At 53.9% G+C, this 18,087-nt stretch overlaps 1 protein-coding gene across 1 annotated transcript; it reads left to right on the forward strand.

The window, feature by feature from the left end:
* Window positions 1–537: 537 nt before the first annotated feature.
* AQP7 (aquaporin 7) lies at window positions 538–16,780 on the forward strand. Its single transcript, XM_069575893.1, is given in 9 exon segments — window positions 538–700; window positions 1,818–1,866; window positions 6,546–6,663; window positions 14,688–14,811; window positions 15,183–15,320; window positions 15,528–15,646; window positions 15,846–16,063; window positions 16,452–16,684; window positions 16,687–16,780. Coding segments are annotated over 8 exon segments (1,020 nt in total). The 5' UTR covers window positions 538–700; window positions 1,818–1,840; the 3' UTR covers window positions 16,731–16,780.
* Window positions 16,781–18,087: the final 1,307 nt, after the last annotated feature.

The raw sequence follows: 18,087 nt of genomic DNA on the forward strand, positions 1-18,087 counted from the left end.
TGGACTGAGGGTTCCTGCTGATACGGCTCTTGTCTCTTCCCCTCAGAGTCCAGGGCCTGAGTCTCCTCTTCCTCCTTCGGGATGGAGGCTTCCTCAGGACTGACTCAGGGGCTTCTTCCCAGCCCTTCCACCTGGCTGTTGATCTTCAGAATCTTCCACCTCACATCCCCATTCTGTGCAGTTCTCCCCACACAGGGGGATTCAGGGGCCTCCGGAGTCTCCCCCAGCTCTGGGACCCGGGGAACGGGGGGGGGGACTTCCTCTGGCTCTGTGCTGGACACTTGGCTTGGTACAACAGGCCCTTCCTCTGAAACCGAGAGGCCCAGAGCACCCACTGGGAGCTCCGCCTCTGACCTCACAATGGCTGCCTCAGAACCCTGTCTCCACGGCACTGCTGGCAGGAGAAGGGGTGCTATTTTGGGCAGTGTGTCTGCACTTGGCTCGAGTGACAAGGGCCAAACCCCTGCTCCACTGACCTCTTCCCTAGAGGAGCAGAGCAGAGTAGCACTCGGGTTGCCTTGAGGAGGGCTGAGAGGCGGGCTCTGGCTGGGCACATAGGGACCGCAGAGCCCTAGCCGAGGCTGCAGCCAGAGCCCGAGACGGTCATGGAGGAAGCTGTCCAGGGGCTGCTGTGACTGAGAGGCCCCAAGGCAGGCAACTGGGAGCATAAGGCCCTTCAGCAGAGTGAGTTGGGCCCCAGGTAGGGCTGGGACAGGGGGCCTCCCCTGGGATTCAGGCTTCGGGGATGCCATTCCTGGGGACCACATGGGCACGGGACACCCATGGGAGTGGCGGGGGAAGGGACCCAGCTGGGAGCTGAAGGCCTGGATATCTGTTCTGGTTTAGTCCTGAGTGGCTGCCTCATATAGGCATGTCACACGTTCTTTCTGGGCTTACCTGTAAATTGACTGGAGGACCAGTGGTGGAGCAGAGATTGGGAGGATGCGTGGGGCTAGGCAGCCAGGAGGGCCTGGAGTCGGGTCGGGGTGGGGAGCGAATAGACCGGCGACAAGGGACCAAAGCGGGAAGAATGTGGATCAGAGTAGGGGGCAGATTCCCGGCTTTGCTGGGGTGGTTTCTTCCTCTGGAGTCCCTCCTGGGCCCAGTGAGGGTTTCTGCAGTCAAGGTGAGGTGCGGGAGCTTGTATGGCAGTTGGAAGAAAGGGGGCTGGAGAATAGGGAGCATGCAAGGTGGGGAGGTCTAGGTTCACCTTCATGCTGTCATTTTGAAGGAAAATGGGAATAAAAGGGGTGGGTGTCTTCAGGAAAGGTGAGACGGTAGACTTTGTTCTGAGGTGGGGATATGGACTAAGTGAATTTTCAGGACCTCATCCTATGTGGGGTGTATGTGTGTGTGCGTGTGTGCCTGTGTGTGTGTCTGTGTGTGTGTGTGCAAGGAGGAGACAGATGAGGCCCTGGAAAGCCAGAGTTTAAGTCAGCAACAGGAGGGTTTGAGGTTGGACTGAAGGCAGTAATACCGGCCTGTGCGAGGGTGGAAATGCTGCAGGGAGCCTGGGGCATCTCCATTGTCCAGAGCTGCAGGCTTGGGAAGGTCAGGAGGACCTTGGCAGGGCCCTGGCCTGGGGGGCCAAGGGTCCTGAAGCCAGCAGGGGTGGGGGTGGGGCTCCAGTGCCTCTCCCTATTGGCTGAAGCACACACACCCCTCATTCTCCCTTCTTGCCAGCTTGGCTGGGTTGAGGTGTTGGCACTGGCAGGGGCTGTCCCTGTGGCTTCTCCCCTGGGGGACTGAGGTCTGATGGGAATGAGGGGCCAAGTTCTGTGGCCCCCAGCCCCAGTGACCTCTCTTTGGCTTTACAGCATCTAAAAATCTCAAAGACAACATGACTCACTTAGACAGGAAGAGGCGGTAAGCATCCCACATGTTCCCCTGCCTCAGCCCTCCTGTCCGGCACCCAACACACCCCAGGGCCCTCCCTGACCCATCCTAGCTCCTCCCTCATGGCAGCTGATGGACCAAGACTCCCTCCTTCCCACCCTGCTCCAGCCATGGGGCCCGGAAGAAGAGCCTCTTCCACCTGCACCCATAGCCAAGCATGGGCTGGGCCCTGGGGTGAGGAGAGGCTCAGAAAGACCCAGATGAGGGTCAAGGGGCTGGGCAGGGGGTTCCAGCTACCCCTACGCAGGTTGTGCTCAATTGAACTGAACTCACTACTTCCCACCTGCTCAGGCTCAGGTCTCTTCGAGGTGAAATGAAACCCAAAGTCCTTACAATGGCTAAGGCCCTGCCTATTCAGTGCTTGTTTCCTCTCTGACCTTCGCCCATCCCACCCACCCACTCTCCCCTCCTTTCCTTCCCTTCAAACATGCTCAGAGTCCTTCAGTGACCGTCCTCTCTGCCTGAAACATTCTCCCCGCCGTTTCCCGCGTGGCTTGCTCCCTCACCTCCTTCCTGTCTTGGCTTAAATGCCTCTTTCTCAATGAGGGGACCTGGCTGCCCTGTTCCAAGTCCTTCCCTCTCCCTTTTCCCTGCTCTAGCTCCCGGCAGGTAGGTAGGACAGTAGGTAAAACATATCAATACCACACAAATGTATGTACTATTTGCTTCCTTTCCTTGCTGCCTGCCAGCTCCACACGAGCATGGGTGTTGGTCTGCTTGTGTGCTCCAGGATAGACTGAACGCATGGGTCGCCTCTGTGCTGTCGACGTCACTGTGCCCACTGGAGACTCTCCCAGGGCTTTGGACCCTGTTTGCAAAAACCCTCTAGTGGCCCAGACCCTCTAGCTTAGCCCCAGTTGAGGACAGACTTCTTCCCACCAACCCTCCTGCCTCCTGTGGTCTCAGCTCAGTCAAGGATCCCGGTCTCCCCCAGCGCTCCAGCCAGAAGTCACAGCCTTGTCCTTACACATCTGTCCCCCATGCCTCACATTTAACCACCAATCTCCTAAAAAGTATAAGAGGTGCTCACTTCCACCTCCCTACTCCCTCACAGCCACCACCTGCCCATTCTCCCAAAGGCTCTGCTGACCTGCCCTCCTCCCACCCCCAGGGGCTGCTTGCTCTGAGGGAGTTACCCATCTCCTTATGGAAGAACCCATCCGAGGGCAGGGTTTACTTGTAACCCTTGTTCCTGACTCCTAAGTAGATGCTCACCAAATGTTTGTTAAATGGATGAATACGAGTTAGCAGCTTGAATGGTTGGCTTGAGGTTAGTTGAGTAGTTTGCAGCTGGTTGGTTGCTTAGATAATTAAATGAGTTGGCTAATAGGAGAACCAGTTAGTTGGTTAAGTTGCTAGGTTGATTAGTTGAAGGGTTGATTGCTAAGTGGTCAGATATTTAGTTCCTTAATTAGCAAGGATCTAGGTAGTTGGGGCTTCCCAGAGTGATAAAGAACCCGCCTGCCAGTGCAGGAGACATAAAAGATGTGGGTTCAATCCCTGGGTTGGGAAGATCCTCTGGAGGAGGGCATGGCAACCCACTCCAGTACTCTTGCTTGGAGAATCTCATGGACAGAGGAGTCTGGTGGGCTACAGTCCATAGGATCCCAAGAGTTGGACATGACTGAAGCAACTGAGCATGCATGCATTTAGGTAGTTACCTGGTTGATGGTTGGTTTCTTGGTTTGTAGGCTAAGTTTTCTTCGACTCCCCTGCTGTGAGCTCTCTCATTTTTGCCCCTGGATGAAATGACCATCTCTGATTGGGTGACCTCCAAATGGATATCGTTACCAGCAGGCTCCTTCCTGGTCACCTCCACTTAGCTGCCTAGCGGGCTTCTCAAACTCGGCACACCCAGAGGTGACTCCTCATTCTCTGCCTAAGCCTACTGCTTCTCTCATGCGCCTCACACACCATTGTGCTGCTCCATCCAGAGCTGGGGCATCCAGGACTCTCCCCTCTCCATCCTCCTCTCTAATGAGACACACATCTGTTCGTAGGACTGCCTTCCCCTGGCCACCTCCATGCACTTTCTTGGCTCTGGCTGCCATTATCATTCAGCCTGTCTGGGCTGAACGTGTGATTGCTCACATGTCCTCCACTCCCGCTCCCTGATTTCCGCCTCCAAGCAGGAGGCAGTGCTCCTGCCTAACTCCTCCACCCCAAGACCCTCTGGGGTCAGACTCCCTAGCGTGGGCTATGAGGCCATCTGCCCTCTCTGCCCCTCTCACGCTGCTTTGCCTCCTCTCTCTGCAGCCCCTCCTTGCAGAATTCCTCTACACTTCACACATTGTCATCACTGCAAGCCTTTGTCCAAACCATTCCAATACCCAGGACTTTCCCCCACCTCCCTGATGCTCCTTCATCTGACCAGCCATCTATTCTCCTAGATCTCCCTTTCTCTGGGAGAGCCTCCTACTCCCGCTGCTGGGTCATTTGCTTCCTCCCTGCAACCCCATAGTGTCCAGCATTCACTTGTGGCAGCACTCCTTGTTGTTCAGCTGTTAAGTCATGTCCAGCTCTTTGTGACCACATGGACTGTAGCCCACCAGGCTTCTCTGTCGTCCTTGCGTTGCAACACTCCTTACACTGTCAGTAATTGCTTAGTAAATTGTTCATCTTTCTAAGAGCAGGGATCATGCCAATGTTCTTTACTACAGTCCCCAAACACATTGGAGAAGGAAATGGCAGCCCAATCCCATGTTCCTGCCTGGGAAATCCCATGGACAGAAGAGCCTGACGGGTAACAGTCCATGGGGTTGCAGAGCTGGACAAGAGTGAGTGACTGAGCGTGCGTGCGCTGAACACAGTTGGCACTCTAGGCACTCATTGCATCTTTGGTCGTTGGTTTGTTGGTGCTTGCTGTGTGGTGAGGAGGAGGAGGCCAGGGTCCCAGGGCTCCCTTGGTGTCACTGACTTCCTGCTTTGTCTGCCTCTTCGCTGCCTCCTGTGTAACCTTCTGGGACTGTTCTATTTTTTTAAAATAATATTTGTTTATGTATTCACTTTTGGTTGTGCTGGGTCTTCGTGGCTGCACAGGCTCTTCTCTAGTTGCAGCGAGCGGGGGGCTACTCTCTAGCTGTGGTCTGTGGGCTTCTCACGGTGGTGGCTTCTCTTGCTGCAGAGCATGGACTGTATGATACAAAGCCTTCAGTAGCTGTGGCTCCTGGGCTCTAGAGCACATGGGCTTAGCTGCTCAGCAGCATGTGGGATCTTCCAGACCAGGAATCGAACCCGTGTCTTCTGCATTGGCAGGTGGATTCTCTACCACTGAGCCACCAGGGAAGCCCGCAGGACTGTTCTTGAATTCCTGCTGCCTCAGGCTCTTCCTCAGCGCCAAGGAGGACAGTCACAGGGGCATGGGAACACCTATGGGATGCTGCGTGGCAGCGGCAGTTGGGTGGGCACTAGTGGACTGACTGTCCAGGCAGCGCTGCATCCCCCTCCATATGCTCAGTCCTGGGTTTGTTTCCCTGAAGTAAGGACAGAACAAGGACTAGGGTGGGTGAGAAATGAACGTGGGTTCTCAGCCAGAAACGTAGATTGTGCTTTGTCCATGCCCGGCTTACATTTCTCACTCTCAGGGCTCACTCTTTGCTGCTGTGAGGCTGGGGAAAGCCAGGAAGCTGTGGCGGGGTGGGGGTGCTGTGGCAGTCCCCAGCAGGGTGAGGAAGTCGAGGGACAGGCAGCATGGCAGAGGGGAGGGTCACCAGTCTGAATAAGCACTAAGGCTGCAAACAGGTATCTCTTCCTCCTCCTCCAGAGCCTCCGGGCTGTCTCCTTCCCCAAGCTCAAGTCTTGTTCCCTCAGCCCCAACAGAAGATAGAGCCTCTAACTCACTCTTTCACTTGTCCATCCAATCATTCATTTACCAAACAAATGTTTATCAACATTCTACCGTGCGTCAGGCACTGTGGGAGTGCTGGGGATCTAGGGGAGAGTAACAGGCCTGCTGCAGTTCATGGGGTCACAAAGAGTCAGACATGACTGAGCAACTGAGCTGAACTGAACTGAACAGACGAAGTCTCAGTTTTTTCATTTGAGTGTACTCTGCACATCTACTACTCACTCATTCACTCACAAGCATCTGTTCATGCTGACCTTGCTGCAGAGACAGAACCTGGTGTGTGCTTCGGGACTCAGTGCTGTTCACGGAGCCCGGGAGCCAACTCTGCCACACCCTGTGCTGTTCGCAGAGCCTCGCAGTTGCCAGATCTTGCCTGATGCCTTGCCTGTGTCCCCAGAGCTCTGGCCCCAGCAAATGGGCAGGCAGGCAGGCAGGCAGGCAGACATCTGAGCTCTACTCTCCCGCCTGCTCTCTCCCACCTGCTTCTCCCTCAAGGCTCTTTGGCACCATAGACGGCACTTACAGGCTCCCCAACTGCCCCCTTCTGCACCCTGACCTCATGGGTGCACCTTCCCAGTGGTCTAGTCTCTGGCAGGAGGAAGAAGGGACGTGACCTGGATGTCCAACCCTAGTCCCTCTCCACGTCCCTGGGCTCTCATATGCCTCTGACCCCCGAGGTACCGGCTGCCCTGGGCAAGAGCAGTCATGTGTGGGGAGGCCACTGGGTTACCCATTAACTCAGCCATGACAATAAGTGCACCTGATCATTTCTGCCCATGGGCTCCTCCGGCTGCTGTTTCAGGTCCACCCGCATGTCCAAGGTGGTCTCGACACCTACAGCAACAAAGATGAAAGTCATATGGCAGAATGAGAATGTTCGAGAGTTCCTGGCAGAGTTCATCAGCACATATGTCATGATGGTGAGTGGGTGGGGGCGGGGGGCGGGTACAGGGTGAGCAGACTCTGAGGAAAAGGTCTCAGGAAAGTGGGGCCTCAGAAAGGTGGGGCTCCATAAGGGCAACCCATGACCTGCTCCCCACCTCTGGGAGCTGGATCACACTGTCCCTTCCCCAGCCTCTGAGGGAGAAGCATAGGAAAACAAGGACTTGTCTTTCTCACCAAGTCTTTTTGGGAGAGAAAGGGCTCACAATATGTGGGGCAAAGTGAAATCCTGAGTTACAGGTGGCTGGGTGCATTGTGGGCATGACTGGGAGTGAGGAGAAGGGAAACAAATAGTAAAGAGATTGGAGAGGATGTGGAGGCTTTGAGAATTAATCCTGAGGGTGATGGGGAGACACTGAAGGTTTTCCAGGAGGGGAGTGATATGGCCAGTGGTGGGTTTTAGGAAGAAATTCTGGGCTCCCTGTGGAGCCTAAGCAGAGTGGGCAATGCTGGAGGGAGGGGAGCCCAAGAAGAAGCCGTTGGGATGGCCTAGGACAGAGAGAGAGTGTGGAGGTCCAGGGATCAGTCCAGGGTCAGTCTAGTCCAGGGATGGAGAAGAAAGCACACATCCAGGGGAGTTAGAGAAGACGGAACAAAGAAGACTGCGAGCAACAGATGTGGGGTAGATGCTGAGGGGGCCATTTCAGCGTGAGGTCAGCTTTCCTGCGATCAGGTGAGCTGCTGGGGGTGGGGGGAATCTCAAGGGTGGGGATGGCTGGGTATAGAGGCCTGGAAATCTGCAATGTGGTCTGGGCTGACATAAATAGTTAGACTTCATCAGAACATGAATAGTGGTTATAAAATTTGTACAATGAGAACGTATAGAAAGAAAAATGAACTGAGTTGAGGACAGAGCTTGAAGAATGAGGAGCGCACACAGAAGGGCCTGGGTGACCAGAGAGGTGAGAGGAGAAGGTGGGGGGAGACCAGGTTATGGAAGAAAGGGGAGCAGTCAGCAGGGTGAGGGGCTGCGGATGGCCCAGAGTAGTAGGGAATAGCAACCTGGGAGGTCCTGGGGGAACTGGGGAGGTCTCTTTAAGGGGATGACAGGGGAGAATCCAGATGCAAGTGGGATGTGGGTTTTCTTGGGGACTCCCTGTCCCGCCTCAGCCCAGTCACTCACCCATCTAGCCTCTGCCTTGAGCTGTGGCCACTCTTATTTGTACCTTCTGAAGGCCTGGGTCTGTGACAAGAAGGGTTGGCCTCTGGGAAGGGGAACAATGACTTCGGGGGCACAACAGAGGTGGTGGTGGGGGGAGGGGAGAGGATGAGCGTGTGTGTGCGAGTGAGTGTCTGTGCACTGAGTCACAGTGTAGGAGAGATAGTGGGACCCACATTGCCCCAGGGACTCTGGACACCTGGGTTCGTACCCTGATCATTCTGCCACTGAGTCATCAGCTGGCTGTGGGCAGGTCTCCCTGCGCTCAGAGCCTGTCTTCTCAGACATTATTGTTGTTGCTTTTGGTCGCTCAGTTGTGTCTGACTCTTTGCAACCCATGGGCTGCAGCACACCAGGCTTCCCTGGCCTTCACCATCTCCCCGAGTTTGCTCAAACTCACGTCCATCGCGTCGGTGATACCATCCAACCATCTCATCCTCTGTCACCCTCTTCTCCTCCAGTCTTCCACACACTCATTCCCAGCATCAGGGTTGTTTCCAGTGAGTCAGCTCTTCGCATCAGGTGGCCAAAATACTGGAGCTTCAGCTTCAGCATCAGTCCTTCCCATGAATATTCAGGGTTGATTTCCTTTAGGATTGACTGGTTTGATGTCCAGTCTGGCCCCAGACATTATTAACAGTGTGACACTGGGCCTCCATGAGCTTTGGAGCTGGGTCTGAATGCTGGCTCTGCTGTCTTCTAGCTGTATGATCTTACATAAATATCTTAACTGTTCAGAACTTAACCTTTCTCACTGATGAGTGCAATGCTAATATTGAGCTGGCTGACTTGTGTGAAGAAGATTTGGAGCTGGACACCCAGCACACACCTGGCTCATATGTGTTGGTTGATTCTCAAGCTGACAAACTCTCTCAGCTGCCCTCCCCTCCTTGCCTCTCGCCGTCTCCCTCTCCTCCATTACCTGCCCTCCTGAGCCACGAAGACAGCATCTGGACCCTCTCTTGCCTTAATCCAGGGCAAAGTAATTAATTGCTGACAAGACATTCCAGCCCCATGAGGGTTGTTAGACCTTGGCACTATGGAGGTGGGAGGGTGCCTCCTGGGAGAGCTCCTAGGGAAAGCAGGCACCACCCACATGCATTCCTGCCTGCCCACTGCCCATGTTGGCGGTTCTCCTTCTTTTATTGAGGTGGTTATTGAGCACCTACTGCATATCAGGCACTATAATGCTAAGCCCTCCTGTGCAGCTTCTTCCCAAATCCTAATAACAGCCCTATAAGGGAGATGCTATTATTATCCCCATTTCACAGATGGGGAAACCGAGGCTTTGTGAGACAAAGTCACTTGTCCAAGGTCACATTTTAAGTTAAGATTAAATCCAGTCTAGCCTAATATCCTGGTCTTAACCTTTGATCTCCATGCTCTGTCTCTTACCTTAGCTGGATTTCTAACTCTCTCCCAGCCGAGGGAAGGCCCTCAGGTCCAGGCTTTGGAAAATTCAAGACCCCTCTCTAGGCCTTTGTTTTCCCTGGGAACAGAAACATTTGCCACTCAGTTGCCGTGAGGATTGAAGGGAAGTAACATGTAAAAGAACTTTGTGAGATTTAAGCTCACAGGGGACATTGTGTTGTTGTTATTTTTAGGTGTCAGGCCTGTGCCAAGAAGTAGGGGCTTTCGCAGGTGATAGGAAGCTCAATGAGTCATCAGTGTGAAGGTTTCGCCAGAAAAGCTAGAGTGACCTTGGGCCCCATTTATTGCAGCAACATGAAGGAAGCAGACTGTTCTACTCTGTTCCACTCTGTAGCCTCGGGGTGTTGTCCTCCAGGCTGGGCCTCTGGCTATTGGAGGCACCTGGACAGGCTGGGCCACATTCACTGACCAGGGAGGGGAGGAGCTGGGCTATCAGTGCCCTGGAAACCCAGCTGGGGTTGTGAGCAATAGGGCAGGGGCTGCAAAACTCACGTTGTCGGAGCCTGAGAGAATCATCGAGGGAGGTGGGGACTGTGGCTAACGGCAGAGTGCTGACCTGTGTGAGGACGTGGCTGCCACCACTTTGGCTGACTATCGCCACATCACCTGGAATGCAGGCTGCTGTTGACAGAGATTCTGATTTTGCAAGAGAAGCTGAAACTTCTGTGCATCAAAACCAAATTAATCAAACAAAACATTTGCTGAACAGATGAGGTCCAGGGGCTGCCAGCTGGCAACCTTAACACACAGGGGAGCACAGGGGGTTTATTCACTCATTCATTGTTTTTAGTAAATGGTTTGAGCTCCTGCTTGTAAATGGGGACCTTGCTCTTCAAACCCTCCATGGCTGCTCCAGCGCCTGGATCTCTTTACCCCGAATCTGTCAGCCTGGCCTGGCCTCGCTCCCCACCTCCATGCCCCCTCTGCCCCTGTCCTCTATCCTCACCCCACCCTTGGCCCGAAGCCGGCCTGTGTCTGGGCTCCCCTGCACCTGTCCTGGGGCTCCTGTGGGACCCAGCAGGCCCTGCTCAGCGGCCTCTCCCTTCCCCTATCTAGGCTAGTGCACTGGTTCTCAGACTGTCCCAGATCTAATGTACTCACCGGCCATTTGTCATCAGCAAATGGCTTGGTCTCCAGCCTGGCAGAGAACTGTCAGGTGTGTCTGGCTCCTCACCCATCAGACCTCCCCTCCCTGTGGGTCCACAAGTGCCCCCTCCCCCAGGCAGGAGCCTCCACTCCTTTTCATCCCCCACCTCCCAGGCTCCTCAGGCACTTCGCTTCTTTCCTCTCTTCTGTACCTCCTATTCCTCCCTCTCTTGACCTTAGCACACTCAAGACTCCCTTCCTAAAACAGCAGAACACAGAACACTCCCCACTTCTCTCTGCGAGCCCCTTCATTTACCACATTTACCACTTTACCTCCCTTCTCAGGCAAGTTCTCGAAGAGATGTCTCCACTGGTCTCTTGAGCTGTTTCTTACCACCTCCTCCCCTCCTGCTCTCTGCACCTGACTTCTGACCCCACGCCCTGATGAGACAGTGTTCCCCACCTACTCAAGAACCCTGGGTTGTCACATCCAATGGGATGCTTTCCAGGCCTTCTCCCGCTTGACCCAGAGGCAGCACGTGACCATGTGGGCCACACTCTCCTTGGGAAACTGCTTCTTTCTGGGGTACAGGGCACATTGTCTCTTTGTTCTCCCATTTCTTTATTTTTTAAGACTTATTAATTTTTGATTGTGCTGGGTCTTTGCTGCTGTGTATGGGCTTTCTCTAGTTGTGGTGAATAGGCTTCTCATTGCGGAGACTTCTCTTGTTGCAGAACATGGGCTCTAGGCGCTTGGACTTCAGTAATTGCAGCAAACAGGCTCAGTAGTTGTGGGGCATGGGCTTAGTTGCCCCAAGGCATGTGGAATCTTCCTGGACCAGGGATCGAACCCCCGTCCCCTGCATTAGCAGGCGGATTCCTGTCCACTGTGCCACCAGGGAAATCTTGTTCTTCCATTTCAACGGCGGCTCCTGCTGGGGTTTCTAATGCCCACCCCTGAGAGCTGACCTGACGTTCAGCCCTAGGTTCATCCTCTCCTAGGGATCTTCATATCCTCCCTGATGGCTTCACCTCATGTCCACAATTCTTCAGGTATTTCTTTTTTCAAAAACTCCAGAACTCTTCAAGGGAAATACAACATGAACCTCATATGTAATGTAAAAATTTTCTAGTAGCCATATTAAAAAGGTAAAAAGTGACAGGTGAAATTAGTTTTAATAGTTACTGTATTTAACCCACATGTCCATAATGTTACCAGTTCAACATGTAATCAATATACAATTATTTAAGATTTACATTTTCTTTTTCCTCCTGAGCCTTTGAAATCTGCTGTGTACCTTACACTTACAGATCTCAGCTTCAAGCACATAATAGCCACGTGTGGCTCATGGCCATCATATAGGATGATGGATCTAGACTCTGACTTCCAGCAGTCTGGACATCTAGAGGTCTCTCAAAGACAACACATCCAAAACATAGAGTACTCAGAGGTGGTGCCATCTGAATGTGGCCTTAAAGTAGAGTATCAATTTTTCAGGATCTAGGATCAGGTATTCCGGAGGGAGGGAGTGGCATACGCAAAACACCGAGGCACAAGAAAGCCAGGCATGAAGGGAGCAATCCAGTCGTTTTCTCCGAGAGTGGCATAGGCAACTGCCTAGATTCAAAAACTGGCTTCCCATGTGCAAGATGTGTGTGTTGTTTTTAGGTTTTATTTCGTTTCTAGAAGATTTATTTATTTATTTATTTATTTATTATTTTTGGCGCACTGAGTCCTCATTGCTTTCTCTAGTTGAGGCAGGCGAGGTGTTCTCAGGGGAGCAGACTCTAGGGCACATGGGCTTTGGTCGTTGCTGCGTGTGGGCTCAGTAGTTGTAGCACACAGGCTTAGTTGCTCTGCAGCATGTGGGATATTCCCAACCCAGGGATCGAACCCCTGTCCCCTGCATTGGCAGGTGGATTCCTAACCACTAGACCACCAGGGAAGCCCCAAGATGTGTACTTGAGACAAGCCATTCAACTTCTCTAAACCTATGGTTGCGCATCCGTCAGATGGGGAGAATAATAATACCTAATGTGTAAACAGGTTTAAGGGTTAAAGGAGGTGAGAGGTAGAACTTGCTTACCAGTGCCTGGCACATAGTAAGTGCTCAATAAATGGTTATTATACTTTTCTTCTTTGTTTATTTTTGGCCCACCACGTGACATGTGGGACCTTAGTTCTCTGACCAAGGATGGAACCCATGCCCTCTGCCATGGAAGTGCAGAGTCTTAACCGACAGCCGAGGAAGCCCAAATGGTTATTATTTTTATAGTAGTAATTTATTTGATTTCCCAGGTGGCACAGTGGTAAAGAATCTACCTGCCAATGCAAGAGGTGTGAGAGATGCAGATTCAATCCCCGGATAGGGAAGATCCCCTGGAGTAGGAAATCGCAACTTGCTCCAGTATTTTTGCCTGAAAAATTCCATGGACAGAGGAGCCTGGCAGGCTACGGTCCATGGGGTCGCAAAGAATCGGACATCACTGAGTGACTGAGAACACATATAATGCTATTATTGGTAACACTAGTGTTCAACATAGAGAATACTAGACCCAATATGAAACTGAGAGGCAGAAGGCATGAAAATCAAGGATCTTAAATGGTGACTTACTGAGTTTGGACTTTATCCTAGAAATGGAAGGGAGCCAGGAATGTTTGGACCAAAGGCAGACAGACATGGTCAGATTTTTGTGTTAGGTCACTCTGGCTGCAAGGAGACTGGGTAAGATCTGGGGGGACTATAACCAGAGTTGACCGTGTGCGGTGGAGAACATACAAGTTTCTGACTTTGCTGGGATGGGGGAATATGGAACGAAGATCACATTTTCTGAGAGATGGTGAGCTTTAGAGCTTGAGATGCCTGTGGAACACTCTGGAGACTTCTTGGAGGTATTTGGAAAAAGAGATCTGGCTCTCAAGTGCAGGTTTTAGGAATTAGTCCATCAGGTGTATCTGAAGCTGGTAAGAAAACCCAGGAGTGACTGAGGTGGGTTATGAAAAGGGCCAGGGATAGAACACAGGGATCATCTGTATTTATGAGGCAGATGAATGAAGAAGAACGTGGGAAGGAACTGTGGGGAGGGAAAGGCTACAGAGCAAAGAGGGAAACCAGGAGAGAGACATGTCACGGAAGCCAACGAGGAGGTCCTTTCTGGAAGCAGAGTGGTGAGGAGAGTAAAAGTCAGCAAAGTCAAGTGAGCCGATGCCTGAAGGGACCACTGGGAAATCCAGAGGCTGGAGCCCTCGGAGAAGGGAACTGGTGTCTGTGACGGGGGAAGCAGAAGCCAGGCTGGGAGGGAGGACGGGGAAGGGGCAGAGGACCTGAGATTGTGGGATGGCATCACCAACTCAACGGACATGAGTATCAGTCAACTCCGGGAGATGGTGAAGGCCAGGGAAGCCTGGTGACTGCAGTCTATGGGGTTGCAAAGAGTCAGACATGACTTAGCAACTAAACTGGAACTGAGCGGGTCCTTCCTAGAGCCTGACTGACATGGGAGGAGGCATCCAGGAGTCCACAGCTGGACAGGGAGGCCGGGATGAGGTGGAAGCTCTACTTTAAGGAAAGAAGAGACCCAAGTCTGCAGGAGCCAGTCAAGGGGAGGGTAGAAGACACAGGCAAGAGGGAGGAAGGCCTCTGCAGGAGGAGCCAGAGGAGGGCACAGGAGCCACAGCTGGAGGGGAAGGAAGCACAGACGCAGTGGGAGGGGGTGTCAGTGGCTAGGGGGAGGTTGAGTAAGGGCCTCCTTTTAGGTCTCTAACCTCCCTGTGAAGGGGCCCAGTGGGGAGAGTCTTCTGAGATCTGGTGGTTAGGGATGGGTGAGAAGTTCAGAGGTGATGCCTGAGGGTGAGCTTCCAGGGCTGATGCGTGTGGACATGGTGAGGGTTGGCAGTGGGTCCTGGCAGAGTCCAGAAGGAAGTTTGCAGAGTCCCTGAAAAAATTTCCTTTGGACTACGCTGACAATTGAGAAGCTCTGAGGGGTCCAATCCACACCAGCCCTGTCCTTCTGGAAGCCCTTCAGGTGGACTTGGAGTCTAGGTACTTGGCTAGGTCCATGGGAGCCTGACTGTCTCTCCTCACCCGACTCCTTCTCTAGCACACACCCAGCTCCCACTGGTCAGTTGTGACAGGCCTTGGCAGGGGCAATGGGACGAGGTCACGAGGAGGCATATCTCTGGAGGAGGGAGGTATGGCAGAAGGGGGTCCCCAAGGGCAATGCCAGGGAGACCTAGCGTGTGGAGGCACGGAGCCCCAGCTGAGCTCTGAGCCCTCCTCTGAGGGCTGTCTTGGTGGGTGGTCCCCTCAAGGCCCTCTCCTACAGGTGTTTGGTCTCGGTGCTGTGGCCCACATGGTTCTAGGAGGTAAAATGGGGAGCTACCTCGCTGTCAATTTGGGTTTTGGCTTCGGAGTCACCATAGGAATACACATGGCGGGGAACATCTCTGGTGAGTAGGCTGGGCCCCAGCCGACAAGCCCGGGGGGTGTCCCCCATGGGCTTCTCCGGCCCCCTGCCAGCCAGCCCCTTCTCTAAGTCAGCTGGTGCCTTGCCCTCATGGGCCACTTTCCTCTGCCCAGACGCTTCACGAGCCCCCTTGACCCACCATTTTTACAAGCTGGGTCCTCTCAGGCAAGCGACTGAACTCTCCACCCATTGCTTTGCTTCATGGGGAGATGGAGACGGCGGTTTCTGCCTCTCAGGGTCCCTGTGAGGACCGTCCCTTCACAGATGCTCGCTATTATCATCGCAGCTGTCATTGCTCCTGGTATTACTGATTGTTGTTTGTTTCTTTGCCGACACCCTTGGCCCTCCCTGCAGGGGCCCACATGAATGCGGCCGTGACCTTCACCAGCTGTGCACTAGGCCGCATGTCCTGGAAGAAGTTTCCTGTGTATGTTCTGGGTCAGTTCCTGGGCTCCTTCGTGGCAGCGGCCACCATCTACAGCCTCTTCTACAGTGAGTGACCTGCTCCGGGCAGCCCACCTCTGGCCTCGGCCTCCTCCCCTGAAATATGGGCAGATCTGAGCGTGTCCTCCCCTGTGAAAATGCTGGGATAGAAGAGTCTCAGAGGCACTCCTTGCCCTCCATCCTACAGCCTCATCTCTGGGACAGTGGTGGGGTTCAGTCAAGGGGCACGTTCACACTCAGTCTGTATTCCCACAGCCGCTATTATCGACTTCTCGGGGGGAAAGCTGATGGTGACCGGCCCCACAGCCACTGCTAACATTTTTGCCACCTACCTTCCTGACCACATGACACTTTGGAGGGGCTTCCTGGATGAGGTCAGTGGTCCAGGCACAGGTGGTCCTCCTCAGGCCACTCAAGAAGGGGCCAGCAGGCAGCCCCCTGTGGTGGAGCGGACAAGAACCCTGGATGGGACAATACAGAGTCATGGCTCTGCCACGGGTGGGGGCAGGGGGCGCTGCTGAGGCCCTTGGGCTTGGCTGGGGGCCCAGGTGCTGCCATGGTGTCTCTCCCCAGGTGGTGGTGACTGGGATGCTTCAGCTATGTCTCTTAGCCATCACAGACAAGGGGAACAACCCAACACTGTTGGGGACACAGGCCATTGTGACCGGCATCCTTATTGTTATCATCGGAGTATCCCTGGGCATGAACTCGGGATATGCCATCAACCCATCCCGGGACCTGCCTCCCCGCTTCTTCACCTTCCTTGCTGGCTGGGGCTCACAGGTCTTTAGGTACTGCATGGTCCAGCTCACTCCTGGGAGTTTCCTGCGGGTTCCCTGCATGTGGAGGGTGGAACAGCCCCGGAAGCATCCTGGAGATCCGCCCCCTCCACTACCCTGCCACCCCTCACAGTGGCCTGGGAGGCAGGAATGGGTCCTGACCTTCCTCCAGACCCTGCTCCTAGACTGAATGTCAGCCCTGCCCCAGACCCACTGCTGTCCCTGAATCAGGCTGAAGCTGATCAGTGTCCCAGGTTCAGGGCCAACTCCTGGGCTAGGATGGGGGTTCCTCCTCTACTCTCCACCCCCTGCCACCCCTTCCCCCATCTTGGCCTGAGGTAGACACAGCTGCCATGCTGGGTGCTGGCCCCCTAAGCAGGTCTCTGCCTTTTGCCTGCAGAACCAAGGACTGGTGGTGGGTGCCGGTGGTGGCACCACCCCTGGGTGCCTACTGTGGTGCCATCATCTACTTGTTCTTCATTGGCTCCAACAAGCCAGAGGAGCCCCAAGTCCTGGAGAATCCCTCGACGATTGAAGACCACAGAGTATCTGTGTTGCCCAAGACCGTGTCTCACCAGCACGGGGTCGCTTCCCTCACCCCTGTCTCTGTGTACCCTGAAGATAGATCCTCAGTCTTGTACCACCCTTAAGTGACTCCATCTTCCTAGAGCCCCTCTAAGACTATTTGTGACCCTGCATCCACCCCAATAAAGAAAGCCTTGTCCCACAGTGGCAACCCCGCTTCTTGGGGGCCTCCTGTGGTGGGGCTTACCTCCTGGGTTCTCTCAGAAGCTCCCAGGTTATGCTATAGCCCAAGGCTGGGCAGGAGCTGAGGGGCCTCCAACTCCTGCAAGTCCTGGGAGCTGGGTGGCCCCCAGGCGAGTGAGTGGAAGGGCCGATCTGTGGCCTCAGTAAAGACAGGACTAGATTAGAGGAGTCCGGACACAGAAGGGTGCGCTGCCAGGCACAGGGCAGGGAGGGGATGGCATGGGGGGGGGATTCCAGCTGGCAGATGGGGGGGGTCAGCCCTGGCGGAACCTTGAGCTGCCCTGGGAGAAGACTCTGGACTCTCCTTCAGTCCTGGCCAGTCCTTGGACCAGGCAAGGCAAGGCCCCAGTGTGTGGATCAGAGTTTCTTTTTTTTTCGTTTGTTTGGTTTTTTTTTTGGATCAGAGTTTCTCAACATTTTTTTTTCTCTTAGTCTCCCCTCCTCAGGAGACTTTTAGGCATTTTTTCCCCTTACTTGCATGATATTTTAATACCACAGATATACTGTATATCTGTTTGTGTACTGTACATATATCTTTGCTTTATACAAAAAAAGTAAGATTTTAAAAAATCTCTCCCTTTCAAGGATCCAATTTTTTCCCCCATGGGAGCATAATCACCCCACCCCTGAAAATGCCTGAAGTAGACTGAGAGGAGGTAAGATGTAGGCTCTGCCTTCTTCGTGAGGGCAGAGCTCTCCCATCGTGGGGAATTCCAGAGTTGGAAAGGAAGAAGCAGAGAGGAAAATCCTGTCAAAAGGCAAGGGGCAGGAAATGGTCTCATGAGGTTCCGGGGAACAGGTGCAGAGGCAGGGCGGCCAGGGTCCACCGATCCCAGGCTGGGAGGATCATCCTGCTTCTGGGACTCAGAAGGCAGCAACACCCATGGCTTTTGTCCCTGCTTCTGCTTTTAGCCTTTCAACAGCCACTGAGCACCTCCTGTGTACAGGCTACGCGGGTAAGTTTGGGTCTCTGTCTTCAAGGGGCACAGCCCCTACTGGGAACAGGTGATCACAGGAAAGAGCTGAGGGGTGAAGAAGGGGCTGCATGCAAGGCTCAGAGGGGCCTCACAGCTCAGTCTTGATCTGAGGCCACAGATGGCTTCCTAGAGAACGAGACAGAGCAAAGGGTCGGGGGGTGGTCCTTTCTGGGGCTGGATGCCGAACTTCATGGTTTGAGGAGACAGGGCGGGGCGGGATGGGGGTGGGTAGAGGACGCTGGTTTTCCTTCTGGAGGTGGGGACCTGGTAAGATGAGGTTTAGAAAGCCCA

This window comes from Ovis canadensis, chromosome 2, assembly GCF_042477335.2.
Source record: "Ovis canadensis isolate MfBH-ARS-UI-01 breed Bighorn chromosome 2, ARS-UI_OviCan_v2, whole genome shotgun sequence".
Lineage (NCBI taxonomy): Eukaryota > Metazoa > Chordata > Mammalia > Artiodactyla > Bovidae > Ovis > Ovis canadensis.